Source organism: Rhynchophorus ferrugineus, unplaced genomic scaffold, assembly GCF_030347505.1.
Source record: "Rhynchophorus ferrugineus isolate W39M unplaced genomic scaffold, kcgeb_rfMv2 rfM3, whole genome shotgun sequence".
NCBI classification, from domain to species: Eukaryota; Metazoa; Arthropoda; class Insecta; order Coleoptera; family Curculionidae; genus Rhynchophorus; species Rhynchophorus ferrugineus.
The window spans coordinates 66,513,796-66,533,476 of NW_027472582.1; the positions used below are offsets into that span (position 1 = coordinate 66,513,796).

Here is a 19,681-nt window from a genome sequence, read left to right on the forward strand (position 1 = left end):
TTTTCTCTCTTTTTAACTAGAAAGCAATGAAAACACTACATCTTGCTGATTATTGGGATTAATATAGTAGATACCCATAGTTTCATCGCCAGTTACAATGAATTTTTTCTCTTTTTAACTAGAAAGTAATGAAAACACTATATTTTTCTGATTATTGGGATCAATGTAGTAGATACCCATAGTTTCATCGCCAGTCATAATGAATTTTTTCTCTTTTTAACTAGAAAGTAATGAAAACACTACATTTTGCTGATTATTGGAATTAATGTAGTAGATACCCACAGTTTCATCGCCAGTCACAATAAATTTTTTCTCTTTTTAACTAGAAAGTAATGAAAACACTATATTTTGCTGATTATTGGGATCAATGTAGTAGATACCCATAGTTTCATCGCCAGTCATAATGAATTTTTTCTCTTTTTAACTAGAAAGTAATGAAAACACTACATTTTGCTGATTATTGGAATTAATGTAGTAGATACCCACAGTTTCATCGCCAGTCACAATGAATTTTTTCTCTTTTTAACTAGAAAGTAATGAAAACACTATATTTTGCTGATTATTGGGATCAATGTAGTAGATACCCATAGTTTCATCGCCAGTCATAATGAATTTTTTCTCTTTTTAACTAGAAAGTAATGAAAACACTACATTTTGCTGATTATTGGAATTAATGTAGTAGATACCCATAGTTTCATCGCCAGTCATAATGAATTTTTTCTCTTTTTAACTAGAAAGCAATGAAAACACTACATCTTGCTTATTATTGGGATTAATGTAGTAGATAACCATAGTTTCATCGCCAGTCACAATGATTTTTTTCTCTTTTTAAGTAGAAAGCAATGAAAACACTACATCTTGCTGATTATTGGGATTAATATAGTAGATACCCATAGTTTCATCGCCAGTCACAATGATTTTTCTCTCTTTTTAACTAGAAAGCAATGAAAACACTACATCTTGCTGATTATTGGGATTAATATAGTAGATACCCATAGTTTCATCGCCAGTCACAATGATTTTTCTCTCTTTTTAACTAGAAAGCAATGAAAACACTACATCTTGCTGATTATTGGGATTAATATAGTAGATACCCATAGTTTCATCGCCAGTCACAATGATTTTTCTCTCTTTTTAACTAGAAAGCAATGAAAACACTACATCTTGCTGATTATTGGGATTAATATAGTAGATACCCATAGTTTCATCGCCAGTCACAATGAATTTTTTCTCTTTTTAACTAGAAAGCAATGAAAACACTATATTTTGCTGATTATTGGGATTAATGTAGTAGATACCCATAGTTTCATCGCCAGTCATAATGAATTTTTTCTCTTTTTAACTAGAAAGCAATGAAAACACTACATTTTGCTGATTATTGGAATTAGTGTAGTAGATACCCACAGTTTCATCGCCAGTCACAATAAATTTTTTCTCTTTTTAACTAGAAAGCAATGAAAACTCGATTTTGAAGCGGTTCGCAATGGTATTTTCAGCTAATTCATGAGTAAACGATTTTCCCAGCTTTTAGGTTTTCCCTATTGTATATAATCGTCTCAAAACAGTCCATTCATAAACCACTAAGCTGGCTGAATACTCACACCTTTACTGCCATCGGGCTTCGGCCTTCAGGTCGTTGACATAAAAAACCACTTCAAGCAATCAATCACTAAAAACAAAACCGAAAATTGGATTATGTATTGAACGGTCAGTTTATTCCTTTTCAAAAAAGGACAATTTTTAAAAAATTAATCTCTTAGAACTTCAACAATCTGCCCATGGTCAGTGAGTCATATGAGAGGACCTATAATAATATATGATTTCCGTTATATAATATAATTATCTCTCGACATGTAGAAGATCGCTTCAGTAACCGATCTGCTGTACAATTTATAATCTAAATATTATTCTAGATATTATTCTAACTTATTTTAAAGTATATCCTAACTTATTCTTAAGATTACTTTAACTTATTCTAGAGATTATTAAATCTCACTCTAGCATATGTGTCTATTTAATCAGTTCTTATGGTAGTTTGCGTTTGAGTCTATGCACTACGCTCTCATCGCGCACATTTAAGTGTTTGGCGAGTGCATTAGGGTGCACTAATATTCTTTCAGAGTACTTCACACTAATACTCCGAATTACACTCGTAACTATAAGGATATCGCGCTGAATCAATTTGTTGGACACGTAATATGGGGCATCGACGATGACCCGCAACACTTTATTCTGGACCCTCTGGAGGATATTTATGTTAGTTTTGCTAGTGGTACCCGACTACGGTTCAATACCGTAGGTCCAAATAAGCCTATGTATTGACATATACAGCAAAACCTTGTTATCTAATGATAATTTAGATTTACACCCTATGCGCTTTGTAACTATTTATTTTTTCATATTAAACGTCGATCGAAATGAATTTCCATATATTTAACGTTGTCTGCTTGCGGAAGTTCATGTTTATTCAATTTTACCAAGGGACATGTTCTTCTACAAAGGGTGAATGCCACATGGGTAAAGTTTGTCTCATTTGCTTTGATACGCCACGTTTTCAACCACAATTCGACTTTGTTAAGATGAAGTTGGAGGTTTCTTGTGGCTGATATTGGATGATAAACAACTGTATCGTCAGCATATGTTGCAACAGTAGTGTTTCTTGAGGTCGGTAGATCAGCTGTATAGGGCCAAGATCACTGCCCTGCGGAACACCTGTTTGACAATAAAATGTCTGTTTGTGAGGTACGATTTCAGCAGTTGAAAGTGCGTATGGGGTAAAAGCTTTTTCAATTTAACATGCAGTCCAGTGTGCCACACCTTGTCGAAGGCCTGAGAAATTCAGCGGAGCAATATTTTTTAGCGTTTAAGTTTTTTTTTATTTGGTTGACTAATCTATACATTTCTTCAATTATTCCGTGTTTATTACGGAAGCCAAATTGATGGTCTGGAATAATAATTGTCTCCTTTGCGATTATTTTGAGTCTCTTAATGTATAATTTTCCGAATAGTTTATAGATCACAGATACCAGGCTTATAGGACGATAAGAGGAGACTGCACGTTTAAAACAAATTTTACATTTTTGCAAACTGCAATTGACATGCAGTGGCAGTTTTATTGGAAGAACAATAAGTATGTTTACATATAGGTACAGTTGGTCCAAATTAAAACTATGAAGGTACCAACTGGTACTTAAGTAAAAGTTATATGTACCTTTAAAATAAAGTTTTTGGTGTGAAGTTTATAAAAAATTCAACAGTTTTTATTATCCGACCTATTAATGTTCTTTTAAAAATATCGATACTTTTCTCTGTGGTCAATATCCATCTCGGCTAAGAACTAGTAAGAAGAAGACCTAGATTAAGAAGAAGTAGTAATATGAGTTAAATGAAAAACGAATCAGAATTTCGCCTAATTTCTGACAATATAATTATATTCTACAATATTCTACAATAATATTACGGTATTATTGTAGAAAAAAAGGTTGCAAATTAACATAAATAAAGCAGCTGTTTGAAAGAAATGCGCGTTAAGCATTGACGCTTTCATTCCATTGACGATTAGTTAATTGAACTTAATTGGTGTTTATATCTGGTGTCGCTCGCTAAGTAATTCGATGGCGCGGTGGTGGGTTTGGTATAATCCGGTTCTCACCAATTTAAGAAGTTCTATCCAGATTTTTCGATCGAGGAAAAACTCCTTTTTGTTTTTCTTAGTGGCGTTAATTAAGCTAGTTTTATAAAGCGATCGACGATTAAATTTGCATGACTCAATTGTGCTGTGGGAAAAATGACTGTTATTTAAGTAGCATTGACGTTTATTTAACGTTACTGAAGAATGTTAAGATGACTAAACGGACAATATTAGATTAATATAAGAATTTTTAGCTTTACAAACATTTGTATAATCATCATGAACTAAAAATAAGTTCGTTTCTTCGAAAGCTTATTTACTACACTACTGGCTGGCCAAAATATATGCTTTAATTAAATAACTTAAATAATCAATGTTAGGTGTTAAAAGGTTATGTTCTGGAGAATTCTAACATGCGTTCAACGATTTTCATTTGCCGTGTTGCCACTTGTTGAAAATTATACGTATGTTTGAAGAATATAATATAAATAGAATAAATTATCTTGATTTCAGAAGTTAGATTATTTATTTTGAATTTGTATCTTTTTTATTTCTGCAGGATATTGTTAAATTTATTGATTGTTAATGAATAGTATTCTGAATCTGTTTAAATGATAATAGAACACGTTTAGTAAATACGTATTTTGTTTTCCCTCGTGGAATTGGGTTTTAACGATTTATTAATTATTCTGGAATTCACAAATTAGTCTAAGATCTCACTTGAACTCAAGTTTAAAGTTTTCGTCCATTATTTGAAATTTATATATTATGTCTAAGTTATTTAACCTTTAATAAACATATTTATTTTTAACAGAAAATAAAACAATATGTAATTATTTATCAATACATAAACACTACAATAACCAACCAAAATTTTAGGTCTTGTAAATTATTCGTTTGGTTGAAGAGTATAATATATATCCTGGAATTTACAAATTATTATTTGACAATATTCAAAAATCGATGATTACTGCATACCATTTATAATCAAAATATGAACAGTACAACAACAAATAATTTATAAAAAACAAAACTCTTAACCTTACAAAACAGAGTTCAGTATCAGGATCGATAAGAGTCTAGTACTGGGGAATCCCCGCATGCGCATAAGGTTTCAAGTTTGCAACGTTGCCAGTAGTTGAAAGTTATACGTATATATGAAAAATGTAATTTAAATAGAATAAATTATATCAAATTCACAACCTAATATTTCTATTGCGATCCAAGTTTATCGAAAGCAGTTGGGATTCTCTAGAACTAGACACCACTCCAGGGTCAAATCACAAACACAAGATACGGAAATACGCTTGTAAAGGGCAAGGCCGCAAAATCGAGAGAAAGCTACCGAAATTTACCGAACACCAGTTAGAATTCTCTAGAACCAGCCACTACTGAGCTAATCCAGCGCAACCCATCTGATTAATAAGTAAAAGAGGAATTTTCATGAACGCTAGGTTTTCAAATGTATTATCAGACGAACAACTTCCTCTTGAGGAATTAAAAAAACCGGCCTAAGAAAACAATATTTCTACAGGTCTTATATTATATGTGCTTAGTACATTCTTAATTTATAAATTAATATATTAGCACAGTCCTGTTGTAATGGGTTAATACATTAATATGTATTTCCCAACAAAACTAAACTACTTTAACTAAACTTAAGAATACAGTATACAAATTCGTGTGGTTTGGTTCGCTTCAATCCCCTGATTTTTTTAGCTTCCTAATGGGGGGAAGATGCGAAGACAAGAATCATTCAAAGAAATCTCAGACAGCCTAGCAGTAGATAAATCAATTGTTTCCAGATGCTTACATGAGTGAAGGAAAATTTTTTCTAATCGCTTTAAGTTCATAAATTTTATTAATTAATAAGTTAATTTAAACCTTAAAATCGTCTGTTCATACATAATATTGTTTTTAGTATTATTTAGCATATAAAATATGTCATAAAATAAATCAATTAAATTAAATTCAATGTTTTTATTTTACAATAAAAATAAATGTATGTTTTCAAAGTTCATGTTCATTCTGTTTTTCATTTGTTTCAAAGCTACTTGATTGTTGTTAAACACGAGCAAAATCCTTCATGTCACGATCGTCAGCATTTTATTTCCAATTACATAAATCGTGTTTAATAATTTTCTTCCCCACCACTTTTTCCATCGAGGAAATTTGGTCGAAATATTAATAGATGCACTTCTTCCAGATACCAACAGTCAATTAATGTTAGTCGAGTCGTATCTACTTAACACTAATTACTGAATTTAAAAAATATACGCGATACGGTTTTTTTTTGTTTTGACACGGATGAAATACAGAAGCCGTAGTAATAGACAAATAATTCAGATACAGTTTAGAAGCTTTTTGAAATAATTTTCTTTATAACTGATTGGTGAGAATACTTAAGTATATATTAATATTGAATATCTTTCTTTTGTAATATTTTCAGTTCTTTTACACTGTGTTTATTTAATATGAGATCTGATAGGAAATGGTGCAAATGGTACTTACCATATTCAAGACTGAAAACAGATTTATATGTTGCTATTTTTTATATTTGTGTGATTGCTTTTCCTAGTGTTAATGGCGGGGTCCCTACTAAGGCTCCTGATAAAATCGGTAAGTGATAAGTCTACTTTATATTACTGAGTTAATATGACTTTTAAAATATATTGTTTAAATTATTGTTATTCGTTTTAATTTATTTTCTTCATTGTTAGACTTCAAAGCCAAGATATTTTCGTGTCTTTCTGTAACTATTTGAGTTGCATGTTGCATGACTTCGAAGAGTAGGATCTCTCGAACGAAGAGATCTCTCAGTCAATTCAATCAGATTTTCAAAAGTTTTTTTTCGAAAGTGTACACCGAGAAGGTCCCATTGAAAGCAAATCAGGATCTGTTTACGGGAAGGGGGGAAATCGAGGGAAACGTTCAAATTTTAAAATCACGTACAAAGTTTTCACTTTTTTTTATCTGAAATAATGAGATATCGTGTATAATGTTATCGCTGAGCTTATGTGATAGAAAGTCGAAAGTCGCTCAATGCAAAAGCCATTGGGTTTGCTTTTTAAGCACTAACTATAACATATAAGACCTCGTAGAAATATTGTAGATAATTGCTTCTATGGTGTTTAGCTCCCAAACGGAGGTTGTGTGTTCGATTCCCGGTGGGGACAATAATTTTTTCTTGTTGTTTAGTTGTAATACTTGTCAAATCACCTAGGCTGGGTAGCGGACCTAGGAGCCTGAAGCGCTCCTTATTTTCAATCATTATTTCTTTATTCCTATTTTTCCTCATACGGGCTAAATCCTTACTTTTGAAACCATACCTATTGAAATATTAAATAAAATAACTGCGTAATTTATTGAGTAAATATCTAACACTAAAAAGAGAATATTAAAATATTTTAACAAAAAAATTGAACCAATATCAAAAAATAAATAAGGAACTCATTAAAAATTTAAAAATAATCAAACCTAGATTTTTATCACAATTTTTTTTAATATAGAATATGTACATAATAATCGTTGTAATAAGTAAATAAAAATAAACAAAAACCTTATTTAACCTATCTATTGCACTTATTTTATATTCTACTATATATACACAATTTAGCTTAATACCTACCTAAACCTATTTATCTATTTACAATATTATTTTAACTACTACCAACTGACTACTCTGAAGTCGTTGCCGAACCCAAACAATACAAAAATATAATATATAAAAATAAAATATAATTTGGTGACATATACAAAAATTTTAATTACTAACAAAACAAATATATATAAATTAATATAACTGTTTGGGTTCGGTGAAATAATAAAAGTGAGCTCTCTCTGCACCCACTTTGCACAGAGCTTTCTCATACCCAAATATTCGTGAATGATATGATGTACACATTCAGTTGATATCTTTAGAGTGTCTGCTATTTCGTTTACTTTCAATTTACGGTCATTCAAAATCATTTTGTGGATTTTTTAAATGTTTTCGTTGGTAATAACCTTTTTTAGGCGTCCACTGCTTTCACCGTCTTCGTTAGTCATTTCACCACGTCTAAACCTAAGTGCCAGTATCTGGAAACTCGGCATCAAGCGAAGTTTTTGTTGTTGCTTCACTCAAAATGCTATAATTCACAAACTAGTAATTCGACACCTGTCAAATTTATACACGTATCTTTTGAAGGTTAGGGCTAACTAAAAAACATTTGGATTTAATTCTAGTAGCTCCATCTATGTGTCAGGCCGGGAAATTTTCAACTGACCTGTTATACTGTACTTAGTTGATCCAATTATATGTACAGAAAGACTTTACGGACATGAATATTTTGTTTCCATGTTAATGTCAATGGATCTCCTATTTGTTTTTTGCTTTTGTTAGTAGGTTTGCTATCCCCGAAAGCTTTTTATCGAACAATTGGAACACAGAATCTGAATATGAAGCTTCCTCTTCCATATAGGAATATTTTAACAATAATAATAGGTAATAAACATTAAATGTTCCAAAATAAACATTAGTAAAAATCCTTACGTTGGCGTCAGTAATCAGCGGTTCTTATGTGGTTGTAGTTAATTAGATTTCTATATCTGAATTTTTAATAATTACATGATGACTATATATAAAATAAATTAATATATTTCAGATGAATGTGAATACTTTCATAGTAACAATTCATTTTCATGGCAAGATTATCTTGTACTGGGATCTATGTTGGTTATTTCTTGTGGTATTGGCGTTTTCTACGGATTCTTCACCGAAAAACATAAAACCAGTGAAGATTTCCTCCTTGGAGGAAGTTCTATGGGTACGTTTCCTATGGCTATGTCTTTAGCAGCAAGGTAAATGATACATATATTAGTAATATTGATGTTAACGATTATTTTTTAGCTTTGTCACTGCTGTGGAGTTGTTGGGAAATCCAGCAGAAATGTATATGAGCGGATCACAGTTTTGGATGATATGTTTGGCTTTTATAATGGTCATTCCTATAACTTCTAAACTATACCTACCAGTATTTATGACATTACGACTGACTAGTTCATACGAATATCTTTCTAAGAGGTAAAAATAGTAAAAAATATTTATTAATATTTCTTCACGTTTTGTTTTAATTTTACATAATATTTTCTTTATTCAATGTTATTTGGGACGCCTAGGTTTAATCCATCAACTAGATATTTAGCGAGTGCCCTGTACATCTTCCAAATGGTTTTGTATACCAGCGTAGCAGTATATGCTCCAGCTCTTGCTTTAAGTAAAGGTAAAAAAGCTCTAAAATTTGAACGAAAAGGAATGTTATTTTAAGGTGATAAAAAATTTTTAGTTTCAGTATTTCTAAGTTTTATTTTCGTACATGTACAATTAAATAAATAGCCAGGTACTAGTTAAAGTTGAAGTAAAAAATATCGGTAAATATTATAAGTTTGTATGTATTTTAATCAGCGATATCTGTTGTACAAATGCATCACGTAAATATATAAAGGTAAACAGATGTTAAACAACCCAATTGTTAAATTCGTTATTTTTAATATTTCTTTACACTTTGACTGGAACACGATTTCGAAATTCTGAAGAAATTTGAAAATTTTGTCGGTCTCTTGACATGATATTACCAGAAAACGAGACAAATTGGTGGAAAATTATGGAAAAAACTTTGATTAATTAATCGACCAATTTATATGTCTTATAGTTTCCATGTCCAATATCATATGTCAAAAAATCCAAGGAGGTATAAACTTTTAATTAAGAAAAAAGTACAGAAATCTGTCAAAATGAAAAATCACCAACCCAACAATTTAAAATTATTTTTCTGTGTATGAAAATATGTAGTTGTATAAATTGTTTTTCAGATCTTTTATTCCGAACTAATTAATATTTAATTTGTACTGTTTAGTTACTGGATTGAACGTCTACTTAGCTGTCAGTGTGGTTTATATAGTTTGCATATTTTATGCGTCTCAGGTGAATTAAATCCTTATTTTTCCTGTTAATTAAGCACTAATTACGCCATAAATATGTATTTCAGGGTGGAATGAAAGCTGTGATAATAGCGGATACATTCCAAGCAGGTGTACTAGTGGGTTCTCTGATTCTCATTGTTTATTTAGGTGAAAAGTTAGTAGGGGGAACTGGTGTAGTTTGGTCCGAAAGTTATTACGCACATAAATTGGAAATATTTAAGTAAGTTTGACGTTCTAATATAATCAAAATTATTTACCTTTACTCTATTGCAGTTTTAACACGGACCCAACCATACGTCATAGTTTTTGGTCGGTGGTCGTAGGTGGAACATTCTATTGGCTGACGATGTTTTGCTCTAATCAAGCCTCTATTCAAAAATATCTCTCGGTAGAAAAAATCGGACAAGTCAGAACGTGAGTATTAAGAACATATTTTAAATACTTGTGTATAGATTAAGAAGTGATATGTTGGGTTGGTAAGATACAAAAAAATTAAATCTAAATATAATCATTAGGACTCCGCAGAAAAGTTTATCGTCTCCTACTTACTTTGATGGCACTTTGATCGTAATTTAAGGAATTGAATGATTGGTTTGGTTTGGTTAGGTTGTATATTAAGACCCGTTTTTAAAGGAACGACAAGTTTAAATTGGTCACTGAAGTATCTACGATAATAAGTATTTCTATTATAATTTGATTAAGTCATTTTTAAAATATAGTCAGATTCTTTCTAAGAAATCTTTCTGTACAACTAAGTTGCAGAATTAAAATTAATTAAAAATTCTAAACCTAGACTATTCCTTATATCATGCACACGGAAAAATGAAATCTAAAACAGGACATTTGCCATAACAAATAGAACATAACTAGGTAACAAAAATTCCATTGCACCAACCAAATACGCGGGTTTAACCTAGTATTTCAGAAAAGGTGACCACATTACCATCTAGTTAGTAGACGCCACGAAAAAATGTATATAATTAGCATTAAATGTTGAATGTCAATGTCGCTAATATTGAAAGTTCTTGTCAACCAATCGATTTATAAAAAATGAACAAATGTTAATTAAAAACGTGTTTACAGTGCCTTGTGGACTTCATGTTTCGGACTGATATTTATCTACACCGTTAATTTCTACATTGGTATGATTCTAATTGCTAATTACAAGAAATGCGATCCTTTTACAAATGGTTACATCAGTGATACCGACGAGATCTTGCCACTATACATCATCACAATTATGGGACATCTCAAAGGGGTGACTGGCTTTTTTGTAGCAGGAATATTTGCCGCTAGTTTAGGGTAAGTCGTAACATTTTATTAGAATTAATGGATACATTTCTAAAATAACGTTTAAAAAAAAATGGATCAAACATCCTCATTCAATGCTTTACCAGTGCTTAATTGATTATTGAAGTTAGCTCTTAATCCGTTAGCTGTCGTCTTGCTAGTAGCCTTCATACTATAAGTCATTAATAAAAACATTTATCATTAAAAAAATGCTGCCACTGGCAGTTTGATTATGAGGCATAATTATTAGCAAAGTGTAAAAATCACTTTGTTTTTATTTTGACGTCAGTTGACTCAATGACTTCAGTATTATATTCGGTTTAATATTACAATTCTTCAACTTTGATCAAAATCAGCTTACTTTGACAACTGCATCAACACAGTTTTTATTACAACATCATAATCCATATTCACAGCACTCCATGTATTTTAGTAACATTTTTCGTCATTTCGTGACGCAGACAAATAGCTGCTGTCAAAAGTTAAATATTTCAAGAATTGTCTAAATCATTGGAAGATTACTTATCCACAATTGGTAAAGGCTTAGAAGCATTAGAAATGAAAAAGGGAAGAAAATGAAAATAAGGACTTTTTAAGGCGTTTTCCGTTTGTGATAAAACATTAATATCAATTCTGTTTTTATGATAATTCAATCTGCGAATGAAACTATATATTTTTCTTTAATTACATCTTACATTAGATATGTTTAGTACAATCTTAATTCATTGTTACTATTCTGTTGTACTTGCATTAATACACAAGCAAGGCGAGTACGGGATTTATACATCAGTATGTAGTTACCAAATTAAAATAAAACTAAAGTAGCTATGTTGCTTCCACATTACTGTGATTTAGCAAACGTATTACATATTTAAGGCGAAATATTGGATCACTTTTAATCATTCATTTAATTTGGAGGTCATCGTGCAGCTCTTCGTTCGGTTATGTAGGGAAAAGCATTGGTAGAGCTTTCTTTTGGAGACGTGGGATGGCTACTTGGTTGGATGTTTTAGTGCAGTTCCATATTTACACCTCATAGGTGCGAATTGGCTCTATGAATGACTCGTATATATATATCTCTTTGATTTTAGATCAAGTTGAGAATATATTTCGACTAACAAGTACAGTTGCTTGACTTTGAGTCTAATCTGCTGTGTCTTTTGTCTAACATGATGTTTCCAATTTAACCTGCCATCAAGATGTATGCCGAGTTATTTAGCTCATTGTTCTTGAGAAATCGTGCATCCGTCAAGTGATATAATTAGGTTTTTGTCATTTCATAGCAACGCAAAATTAAAATAATCAGATTTGGAGATATTAAGCTATATTTTTCAGTCTCTAGCCTATTTGTAGATCTTGTTAACTATTACTTGTAGTTTTTCTACAGCTTTAGGCAGAGATATATCTTTTGCGTTATAACTGTGTCGTGGGCAAATATTCCAAGCACTGTTTCTTTTGTTGTTGGGAATCAGAGCAGATATAGGAATGGTCCCAAGACACTACCCTGTGGAACTCCATCCGAAATAGGTTTAAGTTTGAGATTCTAAATTTTCTTTCGAAATAATATGATTCCAGCAGTCGACAATAACCCAGCGGTACCAATTTGATCATTTTGTAGATTAATCCCAAGTGCCATACCCGGTTAAAAGCTATTTATAACAACTGGTAACTAAATTTAATGATACAATTCTTGAAGAAATTTCATATGTTTGAATTAGCGTTGGGAACTATCGATTGAAAACAGTCGAAACAGTCGATAGTAGCAAATACTAAACTATATATAAAATATACTAATATATATACTATTATATAATATATATATATATATATATATATATATATATATATATATATATATATATATATATATATGTATATATATATACTAAACTAGCAAATAGTAAGCTAGGTATATGTTCAATGATATGGTTCAATCATAGTAAAAAACTAATCCATGACATAATTAAAAATGATCGCACAATAACTACTAGATCTTTTTCAAATACAATTTTAACAAAAATCGAGAGAGTTATATGGAAACCAAAAAGTCAATCAAAAAAAAATTATTATTTATCTATTTAACTATTAGGTTAACAATTTTGAAAAATATCTTTCCAAAATGCTGCTATATTAATATACAATATATTGTTATTTACAAATAAAAAAATCCCAGTTCTGCATATTTTTGTAAAGGTCGAGACTAGAACGACAGCTAGAATGTTAAAAATCAGTTGAATGAAACTAGTAGAACCAAAAATAGTAATTAAAAGTACACGACTCAAGTAGTAATAAAATCAGTCGGACCTAAAATAAGTCGACTGAAACAGTCACTAGTAAAAAGTAGTAAAATTAGTCGAACCAAAAATAGCGATTGAAACAGTCGATAGTGAAAAGTATGTTAGTCAATTATTAAGCAGTCGAAGTCAATATCAGTCGAAAGTTCCCAACACTAGTTTCAATCATTCATACTAAGTCTTCTTTGCAGGACTGTTGCATCAGCATTGAACAGCTTATCGGCAGTAACAATGCAAGATTTCATTCAAGATGCTTGCAACTACAGAATCAATGGGAAACGTGGCGCATTATGTGCCAAAATTCTATCTATTCTATATGGGGCTATTAGTTTTGGATTGGTATGGCAAATTGAATTATTTAAGTCACATTATTTGTCTACGTTTAACGATTTTTGTCTTTAAGGTATTTATAGTTGCACAATTAGGCAGCGTAATGCAAGTGGCTATTAGCTTCAATGGCATGGTTGGCGGAATAACTTTGGGATTGTTCTCTTTGGGTATGTTTTTCCCATGGGCGAATTCCAAGGTAATTATAAACGGACTTTGATTCAAGAAACCTGTTGAGTGTTTAAATTTTAGGGCGCAATATTTGGGTCAATAATATCAGCGTGTCTTTTAACCTGTATGTGTATTGGCCAGCAGATAACATTGGGAGCGAAAGATGAAAATTACAGGTAAATATAAAAAACAATTATCTTGTACGGTATTTAATTTATAAGGATATTTAATTTGCTTTCTCTAATCTGAATAAGCTTGGTCGTCACAAAGAGTAATACTTCTAATTTATATATATATATCATAGTTACAATACAAATTTTTCACATATTTTTCACCTAAAATAATCAGATATTTGTGTATAATGTTGTTGCTGAGCTTATGTGACGGAAAATTTGAAGTCGTTCAGTGCAAAAGCAATTCTTTGCTTTTTAAGCACCTACTATAACATATAAAACCTCGTAGAAATATTGTAGACAACTGCTTCTATGGTGTAATGGTTAAATTGTTTAGATGCCGAACGGAGGTCGCGGGTCCGATTCTCGGCGAGGATAATATTCAATCATTATTAATTATCTTAATTTCAATAATTGTTCCTTTATACCTATTTTTCCTCATACGAGCTGCACTTTTACTTTGCCTACCCATTGTAATATTAAATAATATAACTGTATAATTTATTGGATAAATATCTAAAACTAAAAGGAGAAGAATAAAATATTTTAACAAAAAATTGAACCGACTTCAATAAATAAAAGAGAAATTTAAAAAAATAATAAAAGAAAGAAAATAAATAAGAAAATCACTAAAAATTAAAGAATAATCAAAATTATAATATTGAAGTTGGTGCCGAGTTCAAATAATACAAAAATAATATAATTTTGAGACATATACAAAAAATTAAATTACCAACAAAACAAATCTAAATTAATATCACCGTTTGGTTTAAGCTTATCATTGTTTACCTTTAGAAACCATTTCTGGGCTAGAACACGATCGTTTGGAAAATAATGATAGTAAAATCATTTGTAAATCCTCTATGATTAAGTAGTGGACCTTTTAAAATATTTATTTATTATTGTTTAATTCCTTTATTTTGTCGGCTTGGTTGGTGCAGTGTTCAAGACGACAGGACGGTCCTCCTACTGTTACGATAGTTGCGGGTGTTTCTGGGACATTGTCGTAAATTTATGTTTTGATGGTTTATAATATTAAAGAAAGAGTGTAAAATGATTCCTGTCACGTTAGTAACCAGACTGGGTAAGTTCGGATATCTTCTGAGATGATCTCTAAGTTGTTCACTTGCGAATGCCGAGGTCTGCGATACGGAGCCTACGCAATTGTGTATATATTATATATTAGTAGGTCCAGTTGGGATAAACCCTGGTTGGTAAAGATACTATAAAGTATAAATTATTTGTTCTCTTAATTCAAAATGTCTTTTTTTCTATATAATGTATATAAACAGGTTTATACCAAAATATTATGGTTATTTTGATTTTCCTCTTTGTAATGTAACTTAGTAATTGCTAACAACTTTGTTTTTTACAGGAATGAGGATGTTTTCATTTTATTCAGACTTTCTTATATCTGGTATTCTGCGATCGGATTCTTCTCAACCATCATATTGGGACTGTTGGCATCGTTTGTTACGGGTTTCCAGAATCCTCAAGACGTTGATACTAATTTGTTATCACCGCCGGTTTTGGAAACATTACGAAAACTACCAGATTCGATTAAGAGAAAACTGAATATAGAGTTCAAACCGGTGGTCGTTATTTCAAAACTGAACGTCAGTATAATGCGAGATTAAGACTGACGTAAAATAGAAATAAAGACTAAAATAACTGATACGTTTTAAGTTCAATACCTCAAGTATTATTTGTTGTTATTTACAGTAATAACTATGGTACAAATTATATTTATTCTATTATAAGTGTTTATTATAGCAGTATTTTATAATATATGAGAAATTATACAAATATGTATATCGTGTTGTTCATTTCACATCCTTTATTTCAAAATAAGTACAACGCAGCTGGTGATAAATGAAAGATGGCCAAACATTTTTCCTTATAATTACTAGATGTCGCTTTTGAGAGTTATATATTATAAATGAATATGTAAAGAAAGATTTAAGAAAAACATATATTTTTGGAGGGTTGGTGTTTTAAGAGTTTGCCACGTTGCCAGTTCTTGCAAATTTTATGTATATTTCAAGAATATAATATATACACAATAACAGGTCAATTGAAAAGTTCCGGTCCTGACACATAGATGGCGCTACTAGAATTAAATTCATATGTTTTTTATTTAGCCCTAACCCGCGTGTATAAATTTGACAGCTATCGCATTATTAGTTTGTGAATTATAGTATTTTGAGAGAAGCAACTTTTGTTATTGTGAGAAAGCTAAATAAAAGTGATTTCTCGTATTTGAGCTGAGCTAAGCTTTCGGATACTGCCCCAGGAAAATCAACGATCAAGGATTGGTATGCTAACTTTAGACGTGGTGAAATGAGCCCCGAAGAGGGTGAACGCAGTGGACGTCCAAAAGAGGTTCTTACCGACGAAAACATTAAAAATCTGAAATTTTGAAATTAAATGTATTAAGTTACTCTATATATTACTATATAGTCAAAATATTTTAACATTATATTGACATTTATAAAGTTTCTTGGTATAAAATGAATTAAATATTATTGAGTTATATCTTCAAACGATTTGTCTTTCAAGTTTTATTGTGGATTAACCCAATAACAGCTATCGATAGCTAATTACACATATTATAATAAAACATCCGACTTATAAAAATACGGTTTTATTTAAAGAAATGTAACAATCAAAATTCATCGTGAAAGCTTCGGGCGGTGTCCACCATTTTCGACTTGAGAAACAAGTCAGGGTGGGCGAGTATCTCGTTAAGTGATAACATGTTGTCGTGATCGCTGTCTGACAAAGCCAGCAATGCTTCGGCCTCGTGTTCGGAATGTCGTGGACTCTGTGGAGCTACGTAGTGCAACAACTCTCTCCTGTCGGCTTTTCCGTCACCATTCAGATCGATCGATGTACGAAACTCATGCCGACGTTGTTCTTCGTCCTGTCTGACTATCATAGTTTCGTCTCCATGACCTAGAATTATAAGCAATAATAGTTAAATAATAGTTTAATAAAATACAAAACAAGGAACTATTAAATGCTGTTATGATTTTCAAAAATATGCATGAAATCCATGAAATATTCATGAATCATCATGATATTCATATATGAATATCCATGAAAATTGCAGCAATAGTACTTATTTCTGTAATTGAAGGGTAATGACGTTGCCAGTTTACTCATATTATCTTAATATAGTTAATAAATAAATTCCCTACGTATAAATACAAATTATACGATCTGGCAACACAGCGAACTGATTTAAAAAAATATTTTAGTGGATGCGACAACCCCTTCAATTATAAGGGCATCTGTCACATGACACAGAGAATGTTCGTAGTACTAGTACCAATCATTATACCAATCAAATAGCAGAATAAACGAGAAAGCATCTTGTGAAATACTTCATGACAGATAGTGAATCATATCAAAGTGTCACAATTAAAAAAATATATACCTTCGGTTTGCAAAACAGCAAATTCGTTCTCTGTTAATATGTCATCACCATCCCTGTCAAATTTATCAAAGAGCTCGTCCACGAGTACCAACTGATTTGTCACGCTGGATTCTGGATGGGTGAATGCCAAAAACTCGTCAACAGTCAAGGAATCGGGATTGGTACGTGCCGCCTCAGCCCATAATGCTTTATCCCTCATAATTTGTTCTGAAAATCAACATCTTAAATAGTATCTATAACAAAGTTTAGAATAATGATATCTTATTTCATAAAATGTATCAAAATTTTCTCATGTTCCAATTACAGTGTACAAATTTGTTTGTTTAAAAATGTTACCAACAAAATGTGTCAAAATCGTAAGTTATGACATCTGTCAGTTACATAACCTTGGCCATAGCTTCGTTTTGAGCCAAGTAACTGTCAATTAGAACTTGTAACCTAACTAGGATTATTAACTTTTGGTAATTAGCAATAATATGTATAGAATAAAAATATTTTTCAAATTTATCATTCGCTAACAATTATTTATGTTTTTGAAATCTTTTTTGAAGGCAATAAAATTAAAATTTATACAAAAAATATTTTTTTATCAAATTTATTGATTCAAACTAAACGAAACCATCAAATTAATATGCTGGGATTGATAATATGATTTTTTTTCGCCATAATTCAATAGACTGAATTAATTTGTATTCCCAATTTTTCCTAGCTTTACCTTTAATTGCCCTTTGTAATCCTTTATGTCGACGTTCGTCATGACTGTGGACAAACTTCTCACTAAACCCGCGTTTTCTAAGAAAATAAGCGTGATATTCCTTCCAGGTGACCACTCCATTCCTTGGATTTATGTCGATTTTCATGAAAAGCCCATAATTATTACCGACAGCTTCTGATATATGTTGTACTATCTTTATTCGGATCCATTGAGATAATTCTTTGGAATCTAATTTCTCGTCGTTATTTTTGTCTGCTCTAAAAATAAATTTAATTTAATTACTTGCCAAAATAATAATCTTGTGATATCAGTTGTTCGAAAAAGTAATTAATGTTTTTAACATATCTTATAGGCAACTAAATATTATTGATGATTTAATTAATTAATTTTTAATTAATTAATTAAATTAATTATTTAATTTTTTTATAGTGTCCGTTTAAAAGAGACTTTTATACACATTAATAAATACGAAATCTGCTATTCTATCAAATTATCATGACATGTAAAAGTTTGCCCCTTTACAACAAATAATAAATAGTCCACTACCTTATTTATCTTCACGGGTTTTCATTAACACTTTTAAAATCAATACCAAAACAATCTTGATTAACTGCCACTTGTAAATGTTATTTATTAATATATAATTAGAAAGACTTGATTTTTTTTCACACTAATTTTCATTTTAAACATGTACTACAGATATAAAATTAAGTACATACTTACTGTCTGAAAACTTCGGTTAAAATCTGTTTCTCCGATTTCCTGACATTTTCAGCATTGTTTACGTTCACCAAATATTCATTTTTCTCCTCAGAAGGCTCTACAGCTTTGTCCGAGTTGAAGTTACTGTTTTTAATTCTTATCTCAAAGGTATCTTCGAGCTTATCAGCCAATGGATATTTCGGTTTGATGTTCGGCTTCAGCGGTACCGTTAACATCCATATCATGACCATAAACAAAACGTAACATAATATCGGTACGGTGTAAGACCAACGTAATATCTTCAATATATTCGTAGTCTTCACGAATGGCATTTTTTCCGTACGGAGAATATTAAATAGGGCATTATTTTAAAGCTCGAACCACCACAATTGAAAACCCGTATTACTTTCTTTCATCGATAACATACTTACTGCGACCACGAGGTTCAGCGATCAACTGTACAGTTTGACTTCAGGACTTTCTCTTTCGGATTTTTTGAATTATATCTTGCTAATTACGATAAATAATGCTCGAGAAATATTTGTAACGATTTTATGATGATGATCCTAGAAACATATGTTCAAACATTTTCCGCTGCCAAATTTTAAAACGACAGATAGAAGGTAAAATCAATAGTTCTCGCGCATGATAAAAGAACGTCGATTGTCTTATATGTTTTAATAGATTTTGATTGCTCTAATTTCGCACTAATTACATATAAAACAATAAAAAATGTGGCAGTTTTCATTAATTCAAATTGTAACTAAATAAATTTTGAATTGATTTATTCATTAATCTTTTCCTTTTCATATAGACCATAGACTTGAAATTATTTTTGTATAACTTCTGATTATACCAAAAAAATTCTACATTTTCTCAATAAAGAGTCATAATTAAATTGATTGATTAGAATTAGATAAAGTAATATACCAGTAGATTTAAATAGCATCTATTTATTAAAATTAAACAAAAACATAT

The 19,681-nt window shown here is 30.8% G+C and overlaps 2 protein-coding genes across 2 annotated transcripts; one reads left to right on the forward strand and one right to left on the reverse strand.

The window, feature by feature from the left end:
* Positions 1-5,845: 5,845 nt before the first annotated feature.
* On the forward strand, positions 5,846-15,657 carry LOC143193299 (sodium-coupled monocarboxylate transporter 2). Its single transcript, XM_076399434.1, has 13 exons — positions 5,846-6,023; positions 6,081-6,250; positions 8,275-8,470; positions 8,520-8,693; positions 8,789-8,892; positions 9,526-9,593; positions 9,658-9,812; positions 9,866-10,006; positions 10,676-10,894; positions 13,368-13,515; positions 13,580-13,702; positions 13,756-13,850; positions 15,223-15,657. The coding sequence occupies exons 2-13, from the start codon at positions 6,106-6,108 to the stop codon at positions 15,482-15,484; spliced, it is 1,830 nt and encodes a 609-aa protein (XP_076255549.1). The 5' UTR covers positions 5,846-6,023; positions 6,081-6,105; the 3' UTR covers positions 15,485-15,657.
* Positions 15,658-16,475: 818 nt separating this feature from the next.
* On the reverse strand, positions 16,476-19,174 carry myd (stromal cell derived factor mayday). The gene is made up of 4 exons (XM_076397929.1): positions 18,725-19,174; positions 18,002-18,258; positions 17,287-17,493; positions 16,476-16,802 (listed from the first exon to the last, which is right to left on the reverse strand). Exons 1-4 carry the CDS (start codon positions 19,033-19,035, stop codon positions 16,513-16,515), a joined length of 1,065 nt encoding a protein of 354 aa, XP_076254044.1. The 5' UTR covers positions 19,036-19,174; the 3' UTR covers positions 16,476-16,512.
* Between the last annotated feature and the right edge of the window lie 507 nt (positions 19,175-19,681).

Excerpts from the sequence above, each read along its gene's own strand:
- LOC143193299 (XM_076399434.1), top strand. The coding sequence starts at position 6,106 with ATGAGATCTGATAGGAAATGGTGCAAATGGTACTTACCATATTCAAGA. Across the intron at positions 13,516-13,579 it reads GGGCTATTAGTTTTGGATTG|GTATTTATAGTTGCACAATT; the intron begins GTATGGCAAATT and ends TTTGTCTTTAAG. Across the intron at positions 13,851-15,222 it reads GCGAAAGATGAAAATTACAG|GAATGAGGATGTTTTCATTT; the intron begins GTAAATATAAAA and ends TGTTTTTTACAG.
- myd (XM_076397929.1), bottom strand. The coding sequence starts at position 19,035 with ATGCCATTCGTGAAGACTACGAATATATTGAAGATATTACGTTGGTCT. Across the intron at positions 17,494-18,001 it reads ATTACAAAGGGCAATTAAAG|AACAAATTATGAGGGATAAA; the intron begins GTAAAGCTAGGA and ends GTTGATTTTCAG. Across the intron at positions 16,803-17,286 it reads TGCTGTTTTGCAAACCGAAG|GTCATGGAGACGAAACTATG; the intron begins GTATATATTTTT and ends TTATAATTCTAG.